Genomic DNA, 25870 nt, shown 5'->3' with positions numbered 1-25870 from the left:
GAAAAACAGCGACCTAGACACCACTCGAGGATGCAGAATGGAACTGGAGTTCCCCCAAATGCCATATTTCCAGAGAACTGTCACTATTTGACCTGTCAGTTGATTCCCACTTATGGGGCTCTTCTTTATTTGACCTGACTCAGAGCATACTCACTGTGAACAGCCTTTACAGGGAGCATTAATCAATTGCAATTGTTTAAAATCACAGCTGCCTGATGTGGGGGAAACAGTTGGGACAAATGAAGCTGCTCAAAACCTTAAAAGGAAAAGCTGGAGAATTCATGTCCATAGGGGACTTTGAAAATCTCTGACAATATTCCCAGGAATCTCTAGGGCCAGGCACATGTTCAGGGTGTATTCTCAAAAAAGGCCTGAGAAATTCTTAATCTCTCATTTCTGGTTGGCCTTGAGGCCTTGAACAAACAGCAAGTGAAGGCTAAGGCAAGCCGCCTGACAGAGCATTGAAATCAGGCTCCAACACACACACACACACACACAGCCCTTCAGCAGAGGCCGGGAGACTTACTGAATCAAAGTATTTAAGGAAATCTAGAAAAATTATCCTTCAAGAATGAAGGAGAAATCAAGGTATTCCCAGATAAACAAAGACAGAGCTAGCAGACATGTCATATAAGAAATACTAAAGAGAATCCTCCTGAGAGAAATGAAAGGACAGTAACCCACATAACCCATATAAGTAACACATGTAACCCACATAAGAAATAAAGAACAATGGTAAAGATAAATACATAGGTCAAGACAAAAGAAGTTATTATAAATTTATTTCTCTAACTCTTTTCTTCTATTATCCAATTCCAAAGACAACTGCATAGAATAGTAATTATCAAGATGTGTTGGTGGACTTATTATGCATGAAGATGTAATTTGTATGTGAATAAGAACACAAAGGGGTGGGGGATGAACAGAGATATACAATACCAAAATTTTTATATCAAATTGAAATGAAGTTGATAGTAATTCAAAGTAGATTGTGTCAAGATGTTAATTGTAATCCGCAGGCAACCACTAGGAAAATAACTTGAAATAAAATTAGTAAAAATACAGCAAGGAAATTAAAACGGTATACTGGAAAAATATCTATTTAACACAAAAAGGACAAACATCCAGGAGTGAAGGAACAAAAAAGACATACACAAAATAGCAAATGGCAGACGTAATCACTAATTTACCAACAATTACATTAAACATAAGTAAATTAGGCACTCAAATGAAAAGGCATAGACTGACAGAATGGTTTTTAAAACATTCAGCTCTATGCTGTTTGAAAGAGACATAATTTATATTCAAAGACATAAATAGGTTGAAAGTAAAATGATGAGAAAGATTTATCATGCAGTTAGTAAGCAAAAGAGCTGCAGTGGCTTATACTAATGTCAGAAAAAATTAGATTTTTTTTTTAAATTTTATTTTATTTTTAAACTTTACATAACTGTATTAGATTTGCCAAATATCAAAATGAATCCGCCAAGGCAAAATCTGTTACTGGAGACAAAGAAGGACATTCATAATGATAAAATATAATTAAAACATATCTGTGCTTTAACAACAGAATACCAACATACATGAAGCAAAAATTATTGGATTAAAGTAAGGAATAAAGAATTCAACTGTAACGGTCAAAAACTTCAATACCTCATCTTCAGTAATGGATAGAATAACTAGGCAGAAGATCAACAAGGAAAGAGAAGACTTGAAAGACAGACACTACAAGAAATTATACATCTAACCTATTCTGTCCAACAGCAGCAGAATACACTTTATTCTCAAGGTCCCATGTAACGTTCTACATGACAGATTATATGTTAGGCCATAAAATGAGTCTCAGTAAATCTGAAAGGGTTTAAAATCATACGCAGTATGTTCTACAACTACAATGGAATTAAATCAGGAAGCAATAACAGAAAGATATTTGGGAAGTTCACAAACATGTGGAAATTAAACAATACACTGCTGAATAGTCAGAAATCACAAAGGAAATTGGAAAATACAGTGAGATAAAGGGAAATGAAGTCACAGTATACCAAAAGTTTTGGGAAGCAGCTAAAGCAGTGTTCAGAGGAAAATTTACATGAAATGTTCAGAATATGCTAACTCATAGAAACAGAGAGTAGATTAGTGGTACCAGGGGTGTGGGTAGAGGAGAAAGAGGCTGTGACTACTAACAGGCATAGGGTTTCTTTTGAAAGTGATGAATACATTCTTGCATAACTTTGTGATTATTCTAAAAGCCACTAAACTGGACATTTTATTTAAAAAGGTGAATTTTATCTCAATAACATGTTGTTCTAAATAGTAGTACCTTTGAAAAATCCTTCACATTGACAATTGAATACTATATATTTCAAATTTACTTTTTAGTGTAGTTGAATTATAATGTTGTGTTAATTACTGCTGTATAGAAAAGTGACTCAGTTATACATATATGCTCTCTTTCATAGTTTTCCATTATGGTTTATCACAGGTTATTGAATATAGTTCCCTATGCTGTACAGTAGGACTTTGTTGTTTATCCATTCTATATACACCAGTTTGCATCTGCTAATCCCAAACTCCCAATCTAACTCTCCCACCCCTCTCCTCCTTTGCAACCACCAGCCTGTTCTCTATGTTTCTGGTTCTGTTTCATAGATAGGTTCTGAATCTTGTTTATGTGACTCCTGAGCAGGTAACCCTATATAGCAATATGTATATATCGGCATATAGCATATACAGTAATATTCAGTGTGTAATGATATGTACAAATGTAAAATACAGTTTTGTAGTAGTTTTGCTCTATGACTATATTGTGACCACTGATGAATTCCATAAATTTACACATAAATGCAAGTCCACTGTAGTAGAAAGAACGCAGGATTAAGAGCCAGGAGAACAGTCCTAAGCCTAACTTCCTCTTTCAGGATCTTTGCTTCTATATCTGAAAATTGAGGAAGATGAAGACTATAAGATCTTTATGTTTTGTTCTAGCTCTAAAATTCTATAAAATATAATGTGGACCATTACATTTTGCTTTTCTCTAGTTATACCAAAGCCAGGGGAAGGGAGGCAGGCACTGCCAAGTTAGTGAACTCCCTGGGCAGTCTTCAGGCCAGCACACAAGGGTCTTTTTTCATTATGGAAGTCACTTTGAGTCCCACCACACTGAACACTGAACCATTGGACTTCAGTGTAGCTCTGAATCATTCATGTAATAGACACTTTAGTGTAGTTGGTTGGCTAGTGGAAATAATTATCTGAGAAGATTGTGGAAATAATTATCTGAGAAGATTATTCCAGACTGTTATCTCAGAGGAAGAGGAGACAGGCCTGGGGTAGAAATGGGAGGCTACTCCATTTGCAGCTGCTGTGATTTGTAATGGGTGTGGTGAGACGCAGGCTATGGAGAAAATCCAGAGGACTAGGCCTAGGTATGAACTTCCGTACTTCTATTCTCCCATCAATTTCTTTAGTATTCAAAATATATTTTCTTGTATGAGTAGAACACTGTTCAGGGAAAGAAATTATCTCAACATTCTGTTTTTGTTGATTGATATGTAGAAATACAGAAACACACATATTGCTTAACAATACAAATAATTTGCACCTGAAATTCATTTGCTTAGTCCCCTGGAGGCCTGCAGAACAAAATGTTTGTAACAAATACAGCTGTGCTGGCGATACTATTGCTTTAGAGAAAACAAAAACTTGGTCTCTGGTCCAAGAAGCTTATAGTCCAAACGAAGTCAGAGAGAAGTTTTGAGAAACCTGGCTTCCAGTTTGGGTTTGCTTTTTCCCAAATGTGCCCTGTCCTTTTCTGATGGTGTGGCTTTGTTCTTGCTGATTTTTTTTTTCTGAAAGCTGGAATGCCCGTTCTCTTCACCAGCCATCAAAAGCCTACCCAGGCTTTAAGGTTCCAATGTCGCCTAGTTTGTAAAGCTTTTCTGTCTCCCACAGTTGGATGTCTTTCCTCCTCTCCTTTGTGCTCTTGCAGTTTTTTGTTCACTCTTGATTACACTACCAAAACCCACTTAGAGTGGTGTCTGTGATTTAAGGTTCAGGACCCTGCTTTATTCATCAAACTATCTCTCTAAGCACTTCCAGGATGACAGAAGAAAAGAGTTTGGAAACACAGAGGATAATGTATATTTAAATAATGTTTGTTATGTTTTCAAATACTATGTCAAATACGTTTTCCTTCAATCTCCAGGCAACTTGGCAAGCAAAATGCCTCCAAATTTAAAGCTCTGAGGGTGATCACTAATCTGGAAAAATTTTTAAGGAAAAAGTTTCCTTGTGCTTCTAGGCATTTTGAACATCTTTAATATGGTGTGTGCGTGCTAAGTCACTTCAGTCATGTCTAACTCTTTGCGACCCAATGGACTGTAGCCCACAGGCTCCTCTTTCCATGGGATTCTCCAGGCAAGAATACTGGAGAGGGTTGCCAGGCCTTCCTCTGGGAGATCTTCCTGACCCAGGGATCAAACCCATATCTCTTATGTCTCCTGCATTGGCAGGTGGGTTCTTTACCACTAGCACCACCTGGGAAACCCCCTTTTATATGGTAACTTCTCTGAAGGGTTGAATCATACTGGGGTTGTCTTTATGACTGGGCACCTTCTTTTTCTCATCTGTAAAATGGAAACACTAATCTGCCTTATCCCTTTTGCAGGGTTATCACAAGGGTAAATGAAAAAATGGCTATGCAAAAAAGATAAAGCAGGATGAAAATGCAAAATGTTGTTCTCATTAACTATACAAGGATTTGCTTCATGTCCATATTGCAGCATTCGAGTATGCGGACTTTGGCTAACCTCATCACAGCTGCATTAAAAAGGATTCTCCATGAGTTGCTTAAGAGGAGAAGCCAAGCGGCTGATTACAGCTTAGGGCCCTGCCACAGCTATCAAAAGTAACCAAAGGGATGCTGGGACTTCAAGTTTGTTTCCAATTGTGCAGAAGGAAAGTCATGGCCTCAGCCACCTGCTTCCTGTCTCCACCATGACTCACACCTTTCAGGTCCACTTGGATGGAATTTCAGATGAGATCTGCTTAGGCCCACTGCCCAAGGACCTCGATGGTGCTAAGGCTCAGGTAACTGTGAAAGGAGGAGCAAAAAGCTGAGCCTGAGCCCCAAGAGGACTGAGTCAAGGTCACAACACACTTTTTAGCTTATTTAGAAAAACCAATTTGTCCTCCATCACTGGTGGTGTAAGCATGAGGCTGCTGTTTCTGATAGGATGCACTGAGTGAGACACAACATCACTTCTATGACATTTCTGTCCCAAATGCACAGTCTGAATTTAACCACAAGGAAACATCAGACAAACCTAAATCGAAAGACATTTCACCAAATAATTAGCCTGTGCTCTTCACTTCTATAATATACTTCCCTAAAAGATTTTTGAAAAGATTCAAGAACTTTTCTGAATCAAAGAAAACTAAAGAGACATAACCACTGAGAGCAATGTGCAATCCTAGGTTGGATCCTGGACCAAAAAAAGAATGCTCTTGGGACAATTGATAAAATTTGAATATGGATGAGAGAGCATACAACAGTATTGAATCAACACAAACTTCCTGATTTTACCATTGTACTATGGTTATGAAAGAAAATGTCCTTATTCTTAGGAAATGCAGATTGAAGTATTTAGAGGTAAAAGAGCATGATGTATGAACTTAATTTAAACTGGTTAAAAATTTAGTAAAGTGTATGCATAGTGAGGAGGGAGAAGACCCACAAAAATAAAGTAAATGGGGAAAATATAAACAACTGGTGAGTCTTTATAAAGAGTACATAGAAGTTCTCTGAATTATTCTTGCAACTGTTTAATTTGAAATATCAAAGTAAAAAGTTAAAAAATTTGTGAAAACTATACCAAAATCTAAATGTTTTTTAAAGTTTGCTTTAGAAAATTATATAATTTATTACTTAATGTTGGTTTCCTTAACTGCCATAAAAGGGCAATTTTTAAATATAAATTTGTTTATTTTAATTGCAGGCTAATTACTTTACAATATTGTATTGGTTTTGCCATACATCAACATGAATCCACTACAGGTGTACACGTGTTCCCCATCCTGAACCCCCCTCCCATTTCCCTCCCTATTCCATCCCTCTGGGTCATCCCAGTGCACCAGACCCGAGCATCCTGTATCACGCAACAAACCTGGACTGGCGATTCATTTCATATATGATATATTATACATGTTTCAATACCATTCTCCCAAATCATCCCACCCTTGCCCTCTCCCACAGGGTCCCTAAGACTGTTCTATACATCTGTGTCTCTTTTGTTGTCTCGCATACAGGGTTATTGTTACCATCTTTCTAAATTCCATATATATGTGTTAGTATACTGCATTGGTGTTTTTCTTTCTGGCTTACTTCACTCTGTATAATAGGCTCCAGTTTCATCCACCTCATTAGAACTGATTCAAAGATATTCTTTTTAATGGCTGAGTAATACTCCATTGTGTATGTACCACTGCTTTCTTATCCATTCGTCTGCTGATGGACATCTAGGTTGCTTCCATGTCCTGGCTATTATAAACAGTGCTGCAATGAATATTGGGGTACACGTGTCTCTTTCAATTCTGGTTTCCTTGGTGTGTATGCCCAGCAGTGGGATGGCTGGGTCGTATGGCAGTTCTATTTCCAGTGTTTTAAGGAATCTCCACACTGTTCTCCATAGTGGCTGAACTGGTTTGCATTCCCACCAACAGTGTAAGAGAGTTTCCTTTTCTCTACACCCTCTCCAGCATTTATTGCTTGTAGACTTTTGGATAGCAGCCATTCTGACTGGCGTGAAATGGTACCTCCTTGTGGTTTTGATTTGCATTTCTCTGATAATGAGTGATGTTGAGCATCTTTTCATGTGTTTGTTAGCCATCTGTATGTCTTCTTTGGAGAAATGTCTGTTTAGTCTTTGGCCCATTTTTTGATTGGGTCATTTGTTTTTCTGGAATTGAGCTGCAGGAGTTGCTTGTATATATTTTAGATTAATTCTTTGTCAGTTGCTTCATTTGCTATTATTTTCTCCCATCCTGAAGGCCTTGCTTATAGTTTCCTTTGTTGTGAAGAAGCTTTTAATTTTAATTAGGTCCCATTTGTTTATTTTTGCTTTTATTTCCAACTTTCTGGGAGGTGGGTCATAGAGGATCCTGCTGTGATGTATGTTGGAGAGTGTTTTGCCTATGTTCTCCTCTAGGAGTTTTAGACTTTCTGGTCTTACAGTTAGATCTTTAATCCATTTTGAGTTTATTTTTGTGTATGGTGTTAGAAAGTGATCTAGTTTCATTCTTTTACAAGTGGTTGACCAGTTTTCCCAGCACCACTTGTTCAAGAGATTGTCTTTTCTCCATTGTATATTCTTGCCTGCTTTGTCAAAGATAAGGTGTCCATAGGTGCGTGGATTTATCTCTGGGCTTTCTATCTTGTTCCACTGATCTGTATTTCTGTCTTTGTGCCAGTACCATACTGTATTGATGACTGTGGCTTTGTAGTAGAGCCTGAAGTCAGGCAGGTTGATTCCTCCAGTTCCATTCTTCTTCCTCAAGATTGCTTTGGCTATTCGAGGTTTTTTGTATTTCCATACAAATTGTGAAATTATTTGTTCTAGCTCTGTGAAAAATACCATTGGTAGCCTGATAGGGATTGCATTGAATCTATAGATTGCTTTGGGTAGTATACTCATTTTCACTATATTGATTCTTCCGATCCATGATCAAGGTATATTTCTCCATCTATTAGTGTCCTCTTTGATTTCTCTCACCAGTGTTTTATAGTTTTCTATATATAGGTCTTTTGTTTCTTTCATTAAATATATTCCTAAGTATTTTATTCTTTTTGTTGCAATGGTGAATGGAATTAGTTCCTTAATTTCTCTTTCTATTTTCTCATTATTAGTGTACAGGAATGCAAGGGATTTCTGTGTGTTGATTTTATATCCTGCAACTTTACTATATTCATTGATTAGCTCTAGTAATTTTCTGGTGGAGTCTTTAGGGTTTTTTATGTAGAGGATCATGTCATCTGCAAACAGTGAGAGTTTTACTTCTTCTTTTCCAATTTCGATTCCTTTTATTTCTTTTTCTGCTCTGATTGCTGTGGCCAAAACTTCCCAAACTACTATGTTGAATAGTAGTGGTGAAAGTGGGCACCCTTGTCTTGTTCCTGACTTTAGGGGAAATGCTTTCAGTTTTTCACCATTGAGGATAATGTTTGCTGTGGGTTTGTCATATATAGCTTTTATTATGTTGAGGTATGTTCCTTCTATTCCTGCTTTCTGGAGAGTTTTTATCATAAATGAATGTTGAATTTTGTCAAAGGCTTTCTCTGCATCTATTGAAATAATTATATGGCTTTTATTTTTCAATTTGTTAATGTGGTGTATTACATTGATTGATTTGTGGATATTGAAGAATCCTTGCATCCCTGGGATAAAGCCCACTTGGTCATGATGTATGATCTTAAAAAGGGCAATTTTAAAAATAAAGTGATACACTGAAAACTCAATGATACAAATAAAATAGTGAGGCTCTGACAAGGCTGTCACCTATAGCTTATTCTAGTCCTTCAATGGTGAAATTTCTTTTTAGAATTGAATCCAAAAGAAAAGGAAAATGAAATACAGCAAACAATGCCCCCCTAAAGCCTGAAAACCCAACCAGAAGAAATGGTTTAGCAATGCACTCATCCAGTGGGCTTATGGGTGGTGGGGCCTCAGACTAAATGAACTGAACATATCAATTGAAAAGTGGAAGGTCTCAAGTATATAAGCGAAATGAATGCCTAGACTGCACCCTCCCAGCCCTTTGAGGAAGGTACTGGTGGTAGGTCACACTTCCCAGAAGGAAAGTAAGGGCAGAAATGCATGGAACAAAGACATAGTAGGAAACAGTGGAGCATCCCTATGAGGTTCTGTGTAGACAATAGAACAACCAAAGTAGGCTATTCCTCATCCTGGTATGTCCACATGAACAAGCCTTGTGGCTCGGAAGAATCACTGAAAGTTGACGGCTAAAGCAGTTCTCATCCGTCTCACAATCTTGGGGTAACACTGGCTACACAGACAGTTCAGCAGATCCTCCTTTGTTAAAACCAAGTAGCTCAAGAGAACAATTCAAAGGTTCCAGCCAGGGTCACTAGTAGAAGTTAAAAGAGTCATTAAAGGAATGGAATAAGCATTAGGAATTATGGCTTAGGTAATGGTCGAGTTAACCAGGAAATTAAAATCCTGATGTAGAGAAAGGGAAATTTAAATGGGTGTCAGGTAGTGGTGTGCTGTTAAATGTGTAATAACCAGCTTTCTGTGTGAGAAAACAATGACTCTGATTTATAGCATTTGCTGAATTCCATGGTGTAAATATTCCCATCATGCTGAGCTCTAGTTTCTAGAATTGGGAAGCGGTGTACACAGTAAGCTCTCATGAGCTAGTGTAAACCAGCTCCAGCAGACCAAGGGTCATAACCTTGGTTAGGACCTTATGTCTGCCTCTGCCTAGCCATGTCACCCCAGTAAGTAACTTCACCATTCTGGGTCTCAATTTCCTCATGTGTAAAATATCAATCCCACAAAATCATTGAGAGAATCAAATGAAACAAATTTACCTCTGTCTCAGATCTCTTCTACCCCTGACCCTCTATGGTTCCGTGATGGAGCTGGCTACATTGGTGGCCTTTTGCCTTTCTCCATCTCATGCCAATTCTTGTGAGCCAGGGGAACACAAGAGAATCCTAGAGGAAGCCACTCTACGGTGTGGTAATCAGAGCAGAGGGCTTCCCTGGTGGCTCTGCAGTAAAGAATCACCTGCCAGTGCAGAAGATGAGGGTTTGATCCCTGGGTTGGGAGGATCCCCTGGAGAAGAGAATGGGAACCTACTCCAGTATTCTTACCTGGAGAATTCCATGGACAGAGGAGCCTGGTGGGCTACGGTCCATGGGGTTGCAAAAGAGTTGGACATGACTTAGGGACTAAACAACAACAATCAGAGCAGAATCCACATCCATGTGGCCTGAGGTGAGGTGGAAGGCAATGGCCACTGCAGATTTTCGATACAGAAGAGATTTCTAGGTGGAAATCAGTTTGGAAAGTGGAGGTAGAGAATTTCTACAACATCTATTATTTTAATGGTATATTTATTGGGGCTACCTTAGAGGTGTAAAGGGTGCCTAGGGTCAGTGCAATGTATCTATCTATGCCCTCTCTTCCCACAGTGTACCAGAATCGGCCTGGTCATGAAGAATACACAGTTAAATTAGGGTCTGTTCATATTTGAATGTCCCACAAATCTAAAGGGAGTAACTCAGGACTAACTTTCTTTATGACCTTTACAGGACCTAGGAACTTAAGTTGCCCTCAACACCCTGTTTGCTGTGCCTCTGAATCAGAGGGACAAAATCTCAGTTTATCCCCTGGGCCATCATTTGGTGACACAATTAGCTCAGAATGGGGGTATTTGGGTCCTTCATACCGCTTCCTTTTGGTTAAATATAATTAGAATTAAACCGGAGGCCAGAAGAATAAATACAAGTGATTGGAAGCTTGACCCCTGCTGGGATTCCTGGGGCTTCAAGCTAATGGACCAAAAAGTCCAAGTGAAAGGGGGTTTAGTAAGGTATAAGAGACATAATACCTTGTGCTTCCGGAGGCTGCCAGGACTGGTGGGCGTAGAGATGGGAGACTGCTTAGACTTGGGGGTAGAGAGCTGGCTGCTGGAGGTTCCGTTTGCTAGCCCAAGGCAAGAGAAAAGGAAGGGAGAAAAATCAACAGCATACAAAGGAACACGTTATCCTTCCCCTCTGAAGACACTAAGGACATTCAAACGCACTACACAGACGACCAAGTGATTTGATGAGTAGAACAAAGGTGAAAAGAAACACATTCCTCAGAAAGGCAAGAACTACAATCCTCAGTTAATTAGATCCCCTTGCGGTGCAAGGCGGTAATCTAACCTCCCCCCACTTCTCCCCGCCTCACCTCCTCCCAAGTGCTTCCAATTACAGGGGTCTGGTTCTTTTCAAACCTTTTTCATATTCATTCCCAAGTCTGACCCTAGCAGCATCTCTGGGAGGTAGTCCGGGAACATGTTACTCTGTTTCAATTTTATAAATGACATAAAAGCGAGGCATGAAGAGGTTATATGCCTCACCTTAAAGGGGAAGGCATGTGGGTGATTTGGGCATGTCCCCTTTGGTGGCAGATGATGTGGTGCAGGACAGCCCTATTATCTATTTCTTCCCCTCTTTATTTTCCTGCTCATCTTTCCCCCCAATCTCTCTTCCCTACCTCATTCTGGGTGCAAAGAACAGAAGGAAAAAAGGAGAGAGAGAGAGAGAGCGCTAATTAGGAAGCAGAATGGAAAAGAAAATGGAGGAGAAACAGTGTGAAACATAAAGAGAGGTGCATACAGCAAAATGGGCAGAGGAGAGAATTGAGAATGAGAGAGAGAGAGAGATCAGGAGTGAAGGAGACGAGAGACAAGAGGTTGCTAGGAAAGAGAAGAAGGAGGAAGTTTGAACTCAGGAGAAAGGCTTACAGACAGAAAAAAGGTATTAATAGCCAGAGTCAGGGTGCATCTCCATTTGTCTCTAGTCAGTAAAATGCTGAAAATGAGATGATTTAATATTTAACATCTCTATATTCCATTGTTGTTGCAAATTGTCTTATATTCCCTTGCTGACCAGATTTTTTAAAGATCCAATCATGTAAAAAGAAATGTGGTGCATTGAAGTGGAACAATTAAACAGCTTTCAAAGGGAATACATGTTCAGACATCTCATGCTTAAGTTAATTTATTTTAAAATCTAAGGACCTACATTGTTCCTCTGATTTTCTGAAATGTGCTTTTTAAAAAAGGCAAATATCCCAAGGGCACTAGGGGGAGAGGGGAGGAGAAGAGAAAGAGGAGGAAGGGAAGACAGGAGAGAGCAGGTAGAGAGGAAGAGAGACACAGAGAGAGAATAGGAAATTGAAAAAATTGAGCAGGAAGATGGCCTGAGAGTGTTGCTGTTGATCCCACAGGTAAAGCTTAAACTGATGTATCATGAATATTTCCTGAAGATATACTTCCTCTGCACCACTTTGGTAATGTTTCCCTAGGTTCTGGAACCTTCACATCAACTATAAAGATGAAAGAGACATCATTCGGGTAGCTGAATTTATCCAAGTGCAAGTGAGCTGAAAAATGGGTACTTAGGCATCCACCGTCTGGTTTTACCTGTGTATTCACTTGTCTTTAACCCACTCACTGAGAGGCCTTTCTCCCTGTCAGGGCTTCCTGGGAGTCATTCATTCAATTGGCCAGTAGTTCCAGAGTACTTTCTCTAAACTGAGCTAAGAATTAGACACTGAAGTTTCAGAGATGAGTAAGTCAATTCAAATGGGGAGGCAGGTAAGAATACTGTAGAATAAGTGCTATGACAGACCCAGACAAGTGGTGTTATTGGAGCCCAGCAGAGATGTTTGGAAATCAGGGAACTAGGAGGCAAACAAGAGGAGGCAACACCTGAAAAAAGTCTGGAGAGATGACTCTAGAATAGACAAATCTATAGAGACAGAAGGTCCAATAGACCAATGGTTGCCACAGGCAGGCCAGCAGGAAGCAAGGAGGCTGGAATGGAGAGGGTCTGCTAACAGGTACAGGGTTACTTGGCGAGGGGTGGATAAAGGTGTTCTGACACTAAATACTGATGGTTGTTGTACAACTCTAAACTATCAACATCCAGTGAATTGTACATTTTAACTGAGTGAATTGTTTGTTATGTGAATTATATCTCAATAAAGCCATTAACAGAAGAGGAATTGGAGCTAGTTAGGCAGAGAGGGTAGAAAGGGTAGTCAAGATCAGAATTTCTCTGGAAGGGGCAAAAGGAATGCAGTGTGAAAGAATACAGTACATTTACAGAAGTATAAACAGCTCCAAATGGCTCAAGCATACATGCCAGCAGTGAGTGAGTTCTGAGAGATGAGACTGGAGTTGAGGATAAAAACCAGACCCTGGGGGCCTCTTGGGAGGACTTTAGTTAAGTTTGGGTTTGATGTGTGAAAGAAATCACACATTATCAAATGTACATTTGATAATACATCACAAGTTTGAGACCATCGAAGTTACATTTAAAAACTATGACTCCAGTTGTGGTAGGTGGACTGGATTAGAGTGGGGTAAAGGTAGAAGCAAAGAGATTGGTTGAAAGACAATGCATTCATCCAGGTGAGAGGTGGTGATGGCTTAAATTAAAGCACTGGAGAGGTAAAGCATGGACTGGGAGAAGAAAAGAGACCTAGAGGTCAGGCAAACTTAGGGTGTTATGTACACATACGATGCAAGCCACCCAAAGAGGAACATGACCTGTACCAAACAGCACAGAGACTGGGGGAGGTAGGCTTTGCCAGGGCACTAGGCTTTCTGGTGAATAAAAGAGACACTTTGGAAAAAGCAAGAGTCGATGGAGACACAATGTGGCAAAGGGGTCAATTACTCTGCAGGAAAAGGAAGGAGTTACTACACCACCTGCAGTGCCCCCAGGGCCTCCAAGCAGGACCTGGCCCCCTGGAATTCAAGATGCAGAGCAATCTTGGTCATGAATGTGAACTGACATAATGCAAGTCTTCCCAAAGAGCCCTGACCTCAGCCAGGAAGTCTCAAAGATGTAGGTATCCCCAGGTAAGTTCTGCCATTTTGTTCTACACGGTTGCTGTGTCCTTGGGCAAGCAAGTTTCCCAGCGTTCATCAGCCATGCTACACGAGGTTGACTACTATACTCCCAGTGTGAAAACTGTCTTTTTTACCTACCCTCTTATCTAGCTTTTTACCTGAGAATGAGCCCACTGGTCTTGCCAAAATGTGGGAAATTATTAACCATAGCATGTCTGCATGGGAATCAGTTCCCACTTATTGGCCATAAAGCTGCACACACAGGTTTTGTTGTTTTTTTTTTTTTCAATTTCTAGTTCTTTTCTCAACATTCTCTGTAACTCTCTCACCCCAAAATTTTAGAGCACTAAAGTTCCATCTATACCTCTCTCTCTATTCTCTGTATGTCTGTGTATGTTTATATATGTTCCACTGCCACTCTCCCAATCAATCAATCCCCAGATCAATCTTAAGCTACCTGCAAATAAAGGATTTAAATTTGTCATCAACATTCAATAAGCATTTTGAAAATCAGTTTTTAACCATTTAACTACAATTAACAATTTAATTGTTGGGGGAAAAAACGGCAGACACTTTCCCAGACTTTCATGATGGAGTCAAACCCAAAGATGGACACAGAGCAACGAGAAAATGTAAACACGTACAGACAAAGGTCCCCCTGGAGTAGGAAATGGCAACCTGCTCCAGTATTCTTGCCTGGAAAATTCCATGGACAGAGGAGCCTGGCAGGCTACAGTCCATGGGGTCACAAAGAGTCAGACATGACTGAGAACACACAGCACACAACTCAGGCAAAGGTCAATTCCCTGCAAGCTGAAGGAGCTCCTACGTTTACAGAGGACGTAAAACATATTCTTATATGCATTTCTTCTATGGGTTCTGTGGGAAAAAAAATCTGGAAGAGTGCCATTTGACTTGAATTATGAAGCCAATTCATATAAATGTCAAGTAAAAGAAGTAGCAGGAAAAGATGAAAATAGGGTCTGGTGAACCGTGCATAGTTTGGGATTGGCAAATCCACATGGAAGGCTGTCGCACATCATTTTGAGAGTGACTGAAAATAACACCAGTTTGATAACCCTCATTTTTCCTTTATTCTGCTCAGACATCTTTAGCTTCTGTCTCTAAAGTTCCATTTCTCAGCTGCAATTTGAGAATGTACTGGGGGAGTCTTCGCCATCTTTTACTGGTCTCTCTCATTTCCCTTCTCATAACCACAGCCTCACTGTTGGCATCTTTTATTTACTCATATTCCAAATCCTTTCATCCCTTTCTTCTCATTGTACAGTTCATTTTTACTCCTCTACAACAAGGCACATCAGGAATTTTTCAATCTCTAGGCTGCTTTAACAATCTTATCAACAAAAACCAGGATAATAATGCTTATTGTGTGTCTGTGATAAACCAGGAACTCTTTTCTCTCTTTCTAGTCTCTTGCTCTCTGTCTCTCTGTCTCTCTCTCTCTCTCTCACACACACACACAACCTCGTCTAGTCATACTCTAATTTCTGATGGGGAAACAGAGGTTTGTTCCAGTTAGAGACAGCAAATCCTGTGTTCAGGATTTGAACACAGGTCTTTCTGATTCCAAAGCCTATGTGTGTTTTGGTTTGTTTTCAGTTTTTGCTACATTGCTCTTCCCTTTTCACACTTTGCTCCCAGGGCTCCTTCCTATGACAACTTTCTGACATGGGGTAGGAAGGAGGGAGAAGAGTTGTGCCCGAGAAAAAAAAGAAAGAAATAAGAGAGTGTAGAAGCAGACACCAGAGCTTACACCCATCTTCTAGGCTTTTTATCCTACTCTATCTAGTTTAGATTGGAAAGTGATTAGCAAGAGCTATCTTTCATTCACCCCGCTAACATTCATAGACAATGTCATGAAACAATAGCAGAGAGAGTGGCCAGCCAGGCATGTAACTACCCTCATACCACAGAATCCTCTGAGAAGATGGTATCTTCACCCTGTCTGCCACTTCCCTCAGCTATGCAGCATAATTGCCAAGCTTGGCTTGGCACAATCTTGGCTTACTAGCTTCTCTGAAGGCTCATGCTTGCCCATTTCCCAGTGCTTGTCTTTAAATCCTTGGCTCCCTCAGAATGGAACAAGACAAGCCCCAACAAAAGATGGTGGGTAAGGTAGCTAGGTTGAATTAACTAGTTTTATAGGGACTTAAATGTGTAGGGGAATAGGAGCTCCCAGGAGTCAAGAACAAGGTAGAGGGAGTCAGTTCCCAAATACCAAGGAGAAATTTCAGTTTCTGGCATGAGTGGCCAAGGGCAGAGTATGGTCACCAGCATGGCAAATTGATGCTGAGCTCTTAGACTCTGAATTCCCTTGTCTGGAGGCTGGACTGATTCCTGGAAATCAAGATGCAATCGTGTGAAAGGTGGGTGTAAGTAGCCCCAGGTACAGCGATTAAAGATTTGTCTGGGCAATGAGTTAAACAAGTCATTTACTTTCTGGGTTCAAGTTCTCATGGTACAGGAAGAAAAGGGTCAGTTTGACATGTGCTTTTCACCCAGCCTTTGACTGGAGAGCAAACTGGTTTAGTATTCATTCTCACTTAGCTCTGGCTTTTCCCTCCCATTTGAATGTCCACACTTGAGCTCAACTCAAAATCAAGTCTGCTGGTTTGGGTTTGAGGTCTATTTTGAAATACTGCCCACTGAAAATAAATAACTCAGTCTACAAAAAAAGCCATGACAATAATTTCAGAGCCACCTTTAAAATTGCAGATGTATTTCTACAATTGTTTTCAAAGCATTTTGCACTATATGAATTCACATGATTCTCCTGATAACCCCAAGAGATGGTAGCCAGGAATTAATGGTCTCCTTTTAATCATAAGAAGAGCCTCAGAGAGTTTAGGACTTGCTTAAAGGGTGTAAACTGCTTCTTCTCAATGGATGGTGGACTTCAGGATTTGCCTACAGATTTATTTCAAAATTCCCCCAAAGTTAGCATATCACATACCACCATGACTTTTTAGTGATTGGTTCTCTGTCTTGTCTTTTCTAATTTCCTAATGTCTTGAAGAGAGAGATCTCAATATACAATTCAGTCACTTCCTCATTCTTTTCTCATATTGAGATGCTCTAATGTTCCTTCATTCCAGTCCAAAGACACCCTGGTTTCTTCCTACTTATACAGGGAGGTTTTCTGGAAGGCCATCCAAGTAGAACCAAGGTGGTTTCAACTTACTTCAGAACAAGGCCAAGAGACTGAGCCTGTGGTTTTCATACATTCATTCCAAAGAGCCCTTGGGCGGGGTGTGTGGATTGGTTTGGCTAATTATTTCTGCTCAGTGGGAAAGCTTTTGTCCCTCTCCCCAGACTTGTCTAATAGGGAAGCAAAAACTAAGGGCCCAAGATCAGTTTTTCACTGATTTGATCACAAGCCTGGTTCTCAGGCCAAATTCAATCATAGATTGTAAGACACTGTAACATCAGAAGTTGGAATTTGAATTTTAAATCAATTCCCTACAGAGTCTTGGACAGCATGCAGTGGTGAATCTTTTAAATAAAGGAGAAAAGTAAGAGTCTTCCTTATAGCAAAAAAAAAAAGTGTACCCATTTCTGCACTATTTTAACACAGATCAGTTTCCTTCAAGAAGAGGACAACTGTAAGAAGACTGAAAGATGTCCCAGGATTGTTTCCTCAGACTTGATAAAGCTGACAATATTTATTTCCAGTTGAAGGTGGTTTTGCTGAGAACATGTTTCTGGTGGAGCAAGCCTGTTGTTGACATTCACTCCCAGTTTTATGGGGCAGGAACTAGAAAAAAACTACACTGCCCTTAATCTGTGGAAAGAACATATGCTTTGGAATCAGTCAGAGTTTTAAACCCTGGCTTAGCCGTTTCTTAGATGTGTGACCTCAGGTGGAACCTACCCTCTGTGAGTCTGTTTTCTCATCTGTAACATTTGAATAAAAATAATGCGGATGCCAATTCTTGTTGTTTTGAGCATTACATGACAGACTACATATAAAACACTTAGCCAAGTGCCTTAGCAGATAGAGAGGGCTCAATAATGACATCTTCCATTGCTATTACTACTGCCACTACTAGAAATGGAAGGAATTGAAGCATTGAGTTAGGAAATCCCCTTCCACGGTGTGTGATTCATCAACTTAAGGAGGCCGAGGACTAATTCTTTGGCTAGCAGGTCAGACATTAGAAGACTGAAGTTTTCCCTAGTGAAGCCCATAACTTTTTATTTGTGCATGTTATGACCGTGTTCCCCAAAGCAGAGCCCTTGGTTCTCGACTCTCTCAGCAGTACCATGCAGGTGGGGTGGTCAGTGAACTCCACGTGGAACCAATGAAGGTATTGGAGCAGGGAAGTTGTACAATGGCCGTGTTTTGGGATGAAAAATGTGGTGGCACCACAGCAAATGCCTAAGTGGATAGAGATTTGAAGCAGAGATACTATGTAAGAGTATGTTGAGCAATTCAGGCATCAGGTGATGAGGGAAAGGAAGGGATTTTTTTGTGAGAAAGGTGAAGATGTTTTAAAGGTTCAACAACAACAACAGGCACAGGATATGGTAGACATGAAGGACTGAAGAGTGGGAAGAGTCAAAGATAATACCAAGGTGCAGGGCCTAGGGAATAGAATTGATTCTATTGTCAGGGAGTTGGGGAAGGGAAATATTTTTGTTTTGTAGACACATTGCATTTGACACATGGAGGCAGAATTGTCTGGTCAGCATTCATGGCGCTGATATCCAGAAGGAAGGTGGGGGCTGGAGATGTAGATTTAATGGCAGCCTGTCTGTACCTCAATATGCTATACTCATTACCACCTCTGCTCTTTTGTTCATGTTTTCTCTGCTTCCAGAAATATCCACTTCTTTATCAGCTGAAATCTCCCTTCAAGCCCTAGTTCTTTCAGGAAGCCGTAACACCCTAGCCCACAGTAAACTCACTTTCCCACAAACTCCAATACTTCCAACAGCACTTACTGCCTGTGTCTCTCATGCACTTGGCATCTAAACAAATCATTATCATTAAGTCTCATTCTCAGCACCACAGTTCAACGGTTAAATTGTAGAGTGTGGGGCCAGATTGCCTGGGTTCAAACCCCAGCTCTACTACTTCCTAGCTGTGTGGTCCTGGGTATGTCAGTCCACTTCCAAATGCCCTTCATAGTTTCTTCATGTGCAAAATGGGGACAATAGCACCTACCTCATAAGGTTGTTGTAGGAATTAAATCAGTTAATATATGTAAAATGATTAGAATGGTTGCTTGGCACATAACTGTGTGAGTATTTGTAAATAAAAATGTTTGTACTCCACCAAAAATTTGGAGAATCACTTGTATTTAAACACAAATCCCAGTGTGCAACACGTTGCTAGGACTCCTACTGCAGGGATATGGGTCACCACCACCACATCCCATGGCCTATGGTGTGCTCTGGGCCCCCATTATACTGCTTCTCCAACCATTTCCTAAGCAATGGAAAAGTTGCCTTAGATATAGGACAGTTCTTATACTTCAACTAGACATAAGCCATGGTGTTAGAAAGAACCAGAATGGGGGAGGAGGTAAGGGAAGTTTTTTCTCTTCCTATGGCTTCACCAAGGGCACAGACAAAGAGCACCACTTCCCCTTGGATGGACAGGAGGGGAGCTGATGGAGGGTCTATGATGGGAACTGGAAACAAAGGTGCTTAATTTATGGCTGTGTTCTATGCTGCACAAAGAGAATGTCACACATACCACCCCCACCCCCGCCTCCCTACAGCCCTTTTCTGAAAGCCGAGGAAGGTAGAAGGAGCAGAGAGGCAAGGGCCATCCAAGAGAGACTGTTTATTCACCACTCTGGAGCTTCTACACCCTGTCTCAAGGACAATGCAAGGATTGTTTGCATGGGAGTCAGGAGAGCTGAGCTCTCATTCTTGAGTCATAAATAGATATTGGGAAGACTGCAAGATTTACTGAACCTCTTTATATCTTAGTTCTCCAATCTAAAAAAAAACAACTGGATAATTTTCTTTTCCCAACTTAATTTATGGTGCTATTATGAGTGACAACTGAGATGATGGATTTGGAAATATTTCGCAAAGTGCAGAGCATTTACGTCACGTAAAAGATCACTATCTTGAACTTCTCTCAGATGCAGAAGAAGGATATTGTGTGTTGAAGACCTCCTGGAGAAGAAAACAGCAACCTACTCCAGTATCCTTGCCTGGAAAATTCCATGGACAGAGGAGCCTGGCAGGGCAGGTTATAGTCCATGGGGTTGCAAAGAGTCGGACATGACTGGGCAACTGAGCCCACACACACAGTCACATGTGGCAGGTGAGCATTTGAAGTGTGGCTAGTCAATTGAGGTGTACTGTAAGTATAAAATACAATCCCATTTCAACAAATGTAAAATATCTCAATAATTTGTTATATTGGTTACATGACAAAATGATAAGAATTTGGATGTATTAAATAAAATAAATTATCAAAACTAATTTCACCTGTTTCTTTGATCTTAACTGTGGCTATTAGAAAATTTTAAATTACATGCAAAGCTTGCATCTGTGGCTTGCATTTTATTTTTATTGGACTGAGTTGGTACATCCAGTCACATTCAGGACAGTCAGAGCATTCAGTTTCCTCCATCTTAGGCAACCCAAAGCAGCCTGTTTAGTTCAGAAGAGAAGGACTCCTGGATACAGTAGTCCCATGGACATCCTCCCTCCAACCTGGATGTTTTGTGGTCCTTGACGTCCCCTTTTAAAAGATGTGTATTTTGGTAGAGAAGACATTCATTCTCAGGAATTTGGGAACAGGGAAGATTTGACTTTCAGGAATAGGTGCTCATAGGTTGGGGGACGAAGGGTGGGGAACATTGGGTTGCTACAACAATGACTTACTGTTGAAGAATAGCAAACTAATGACCACATTACAATCCTCTCAGCCTACCAGGGTGGGTAATTAGCTTCCTTGGAGGCTCCTCAAAAAAAGTAAGAAAAAGAAAAGATTCCTTCCCAGCATCTGGCTGAATTTGTCCTTTTAATTCAATTCAATCCAATCCAATTGGGAGGTAGTTGCATAAAGAGAGAAATTAACACATTAAAGGCTGAAATAAAAGTAGAGAGAGATGCCCAGAAACATCTTCCTTTAGTTCTGAAGCCAGCCTTACCTTTGCCCATCAAATGGCAAGTCCTGGGTTAATCAAAATGGAGCACTGCATAAACTTCCTTCACACATTCCACAGGAGTCCTCTGGGCTCAGGTTTCACCTGCTTTCCACACAGTCCCTTGCCCTACTTTAAAGACAAACTTGGCTAATGGGACTTATATTCTCAGAGTCCATCAGCTCTGCCCAGCGAGAATGAGAGCTCCATACAGCTACATTACATAGACAGTCAGATTTTTCCTTAACTCAAGTTTAGGCTTAGCAACAGACATCCCATTTGGAGCAATACTGCCATCAATATTGGCAGGCAGGAGTGGGGTCTGAACTCAAGGGGAATAAAGTAGAAAGATTTTGATTTATTCATGGGCAGAAGAGGAAAGAGACAACTTAAACACTAAGGAACAAAGAATCAAATTATGATGCAAATTATAGACCAAATAGCATCAATTTACTAAACCTCAATTCAAACTGAACCCAGATATTAACTGAATCATGAATTGGACTATATATATATATATATACACACACACCCACACACACACACACACATATGTTTGTAAAGCTAGAAAACTTGTTCAGACCAAAATCAAACCTACTTTCTATATTTTCTAATGAACTAGAACATCAAAACATTCCTTTAACTGAACCTGAAACGAGCCAATGTTTCATTTGGTTAGAATCCCGACTAAAGAGGAACATTTTTGGCTTTCATTTGCCATCAAAGGAAGGTAGTTAAAATTCCATGGAAATGGCCTATCTTCCACAACCTTTAGTTACTCAGGCTAAATGAAGAAATGTGGATCCATCCACAAGTCTCAGATCCAAGACAGACTGACAGAGAACAGAAACAGGGCAGTATTACCAAGTCTTAAAAAAGAACAAAGTATTTCAGCCCAACCCAATGCCATTATACTTTAATGAAGTAAGTAAGTGTTAGTTGCTCATTTGTGACCACCTCTTTGCAACCCCATGAACTGTAGCCTGCCAGGCTCCTCTGTCCATGGAACTCTCTAAGCAAGAATACTGGAGTGGGTAGCCATTCTCTTCTCCAGGGGACCTTCCTGACCCAGGGATCGAACCAGGGTCTCCTGCATTGCAGGCAGCTTCTTTACATCTGAGCCCCTAAATTAATCTGTATATGTTTCTCGCTGACAGCTCGGAAAACCTTGATGCTTTATGAAAAACTGTGTATTGTCTATAGCTCATCCTTCTTATTATCTAATTCTGTGGAATCTGTTTTACAATTCTGGAAATAACTGATAACCACGGAGAACAATTATTGTCTAGACATGCAAGTTCTGTCTTATCCAAAATGGGAACCAAGTCTTAGAGAAGGTAAGAAACTTGAACAAATTCACAAAGCTGGGAAGTGGTAGAGTTGGGTTTTCCTAGAAGGATGTCTCTCTTTCCTCTTCCATATCCTATCCCCCTACACCTCCCAGCTTGGAATGGTCCTGAGTGAGGAGGAGGTGGAAAAGGTAAAATGGATATGTCAACTCCAAACTTTACCTAAAGTACTGGTCTGCCTGAGATTGGCTTTATCCCTGTGGAATGTTCACTGAGTGGATGTCCTAGTCTTGACCCTAAACTCCCTTTTACCTTTTGGGGCTGAAATCATGTGGAGGCCCTAAGCACATCATCTAAGATGAGCGCAAATGTTCTGAAAATTGCCAGAACATGAAGACTGGCTAGACTAGAGTTTGACTTCACTTATGTTCATGAACTATCTGAAATGAAGATTTAAATTGTCTCTACTGAGGATACCACTTTAGATTTTTTTTTTTTACTGGTAAGAAACAGGGGCTGTTAATAATTCTGATGCCAAGTAAGGTCCCATTTTCCTACCTCAAATTGGTTCCTTTGTTTATCTTGTATGTGTGAGTGCATCCTCATTCCTTCTCTTTAGCAAGGGACTTCTGAAAGAACTCAGGGTTCAAGACCTAAGAATAGGTCTTGCCTGCTTAAGCCTAGGTTGGGATCTATTAAAACTCAATATAATACACGTTCATTGAGTCCTAAATGCAATCCTTCTTTGTCTCCAACACATTATACTCAGTGAGGTGCATATATTTTAGAAGGGAAATTCTGTAGGTAGCATGTTGGAGATCAATTATTTGACGTATGTGTAAACTGTGTTTAATTACAGGTGGTCGTATTCATGTGTGCTGGGTAACCCAATTGAATACAGTCTGCAAAGAGAATCTACTTACTTCAAACTTTTGTCACCCCAGACTTTCTAACTAATGGATTATGTGATGGCTTAAGAACAGGCCCACAAATTCTCAGATATCTTTCCCTTCAAGAAATGGAGGCTGCAACCCCTTCCTTGAATGTAGGCTGGTCTTAGTTACTGTTTCCAATAAAAAGGCTAAAACAGAAGTGACAGTATATGGCTTTGGAGAACAGATCATAAAAGGCACCACATTTTCTTTCTTCTTCATTCTCTTGAATCACTGTCTGGAAGAAGATCCTGCCAATGGCCATCTTGGAAGTTAATTCTACCATCCCAGTTGTGTCTTGAAATGACTGCATCCCCTACTGACACCTTGACCTCAACCACATGACAACTACATGAAAGATCCTGACCCACCCAGCTTAACCCCAGAATTCCTGACTCACAGAAAATGTGAGGTAATAAATGTTTGTTGTTTTTAAGTAGTATGCTTTAGGGTGATTTGTTTTATAGCAAGAGATAAGTAATACAGGTTAAAAATCCCAGAAATAGCCAGGGATACTCTGAAAAATTGATTAGCTAAGCGATTATTGCCAGATTTTATGAATCTTTTTATTTATGTATTTATTTGGCTATACTGCATGGCATGTGGGATCTTAGTTTCCTGACCAGGGATTGAACCAGTGCCCCCTGCAATGGAAGGGCAGAGTCTTAACCACTTGGCCACCAGGGAAGTCCCCAGACTTTATGAATCTTGATCAAGTGTTTCAAGTCCATTTTTTTGCAAGGCCCTGCTTAGAACCTGTACAAACAATTTCATTCTCAATCCAAGTGTTAAAATCTAGGTCTTTGTAGTTTGAGCAATATGAATTTGCTTACATAGTTTCATGTGCTATTCTTATGTTTAACCAAAATATCACAAAACAGCTGCATTTTTAAAAATTTCTTCAGCAAGTATTACCTACATGTCTACTGGGATTCTAGTACCGGGCAGGGTGAAATAGGTGCTCTTGTGCTTCTATTCATTTACAAACACTATTAACATCTACTAGGACAAAGGTACTATGCTCAGCACTAAGGATACAAAAATGAACATGACACCTTGCCCTTGAAGGACCCAGGATTTGGTTGAGGAAGTAAATACATACAAGCAAATACATACTTTACAACACAGCTGTGACTATTACCCCAGAGATATGAACAACATGCTATGATATTGTGGAAAATGGAACAACTATTTCTACTTGAGGTATTGAAGGATTAATAGTTTTCAAGCAAAGAAGAGTGGTGGGTTTCAGGGATGGCATTCCAGGTGCAGGAGAACAGGGTATGCAAAGACATGAAGGTATGAAAAGCCTGAGTTGCTTCTTCACAGCTGGGTTCCTTCTTCCTGAGAATAAAGAAATGCCCAGTGATAGGCCTGGTAGGATGAGGCCAGCAGGACCAGCTGTTTTTCTAGGCCATGGACATTTCAAAGCCAACAGGTTGCTCAAGCTGCCTCAAACTGAAGATGTGATAAGGAGTGCTTTTGCTCTCTGCCCCAAGGCTCTCTGGCTAGAATTCTCATGGTGAACCCTGAGCCTTGGGAGGATAAATGTGTAAGTTTTCTGGATCATAGAATTTCTTATCCATGAAGAATTCAAATTGTCAGTGCATGAGTCTATTGAGCTTCTAAACTTGGACTTCTGTGGCCCTTTTGCTTTTTAGATCAGTGCCACTTAAAATGTGGGTGCAAGGCCTTGCACCAGAATGTAAACCAACACACTGCTGCCTTTATCAGTAAAATCATACTATGAAAAAAAGAGCTGGCTGAAGTAAATGGTTTGCTCAGTGGCATGACTTACATTTGGCACCAGCTCCAGTCTCTTCACAGACTGATAAATAGTTCATGCGTCAGCAGTGATCCCTAGACCCCTAGATCACATTTTTTACATCATGAACTATCCACTAAATAAAATCCTATATATCAAATCTCTTTATTTCCTTTGGGAACCTGACCTATATGTCCTTTACTCCTGTGAGAATGATGCAGTTTATTTTGTTTCCCTTTTTGTTTTGACTTCTAAAAAATTCAAAGTTCATTTAAAGCTCAAGGGCATCTACCATGTTGACACTTTGAGGTAAGTAGCTCTTTTTTTTAACCTTCTTGTTTTTGATTCTGATTTTCTATCCCAAATTTATGTTTGACTTGATTATATCACTGATGATGCATTTGCTGGATGACATTGAGAATAATGGCAATGAAGAGAACCATAACAAACAGCATTACAGCAAGCATGGCAAGTGGGCCAGACTTCTGGTCTGTACCCATTTGAGTAGAATCGGGGTTGTAGCTGTATCTCCATGATGCCAAACAAATTGAACTGGTTAGTCTCTGAATGGATAGAATTGGTCTCACGGAGACACAGTGGTGTTCATGAGGAACTCATTCCTCTGCATGCAGAGGGTACTGGCCTCCATAAATGAAGTCAGCGTGCACAGTTAGGAGAAGAGCACTCACCGTCTTGGTCGTTACCTGAGTCAGCTGGAGACTTGCTCCGGCGCGTGGGGCCAGGGCTCTTGGCTGAACTCTTCTGAGGTGTTGGGGACGCCTTGGGGCCAGCTGTGGCTGATGGGTTTCCCTTCATGACTCGGCATTCTGGCGGAAAAGGACACAGATGGCTTAGTAGAGCTGGGGAGAACCAAGACTCAGCGTGTTACCAACTTCTGGAAACTGGAATAAGCACCTCATGCCAAAGCACCTCGTGTCTCAGGACTACAAGGTGGTCCTCAATGTTTGAAGGAATGATGGCTCTGGAGAGAGAGGCAAGGGAGAAACTTTCGAAAGTCACCTGGGCTAAGCCAGATGTTTCAACTCTTGGATCATGGAAACAAGGGAAGGAGTTGAAAAGCAGTCAGAGTAGGTAATT

General features: G+C 40.4%; 1 protein-coding gene across 3 annotated transcripts in view; it reads right to left on the bottom strand.

Annotated features, from left to right (window-relative positions):
- DCX (doublecortin) overlaps positions 1-25870 on the bottom strand; it is a 124627-nt gene that overhangs the window by 11529 nt on the left and 87228 nt on the right. The window contains exons 5-6 of one of the 3 annotated variants that reach the window (XM_025276158.2): positions 25462-25599; positions 10633-10727 (exon numbers count right to left, since the gene is read on the bottom strand). In XM_025276158.2, coding sequence (XP_025131943.1) covers positions 10633-10727; positions 25462-25599 — 233 coding nt within the window. The remainder of the gene's footprint in view (positions 1-10632; positions 10728-25461; positions 25600-25870) is intronic. The other 2 variants (XM_025276159.2, XM_025276157.2) reach the window with 2 other exon arrangements.

This window comes from Bubalus bubalis, chromosome X (genome assembly GCF_019923935.1).
Source record: "Bubalus bubalis isolate 160015118507 breed Murrah chromosome X, NDDB_SH_1, whole genome shotgun sequence".
NCBI classification, from domain to species: Eukaryota; Metazoa; Chordata; class Mammalia; order Artiodactyla; family Bovidae; genus Bubalus; species Bubalus bubalis.
This window is presented reverse-complemented; position numbering and strand designations above follow the sequence as displayed.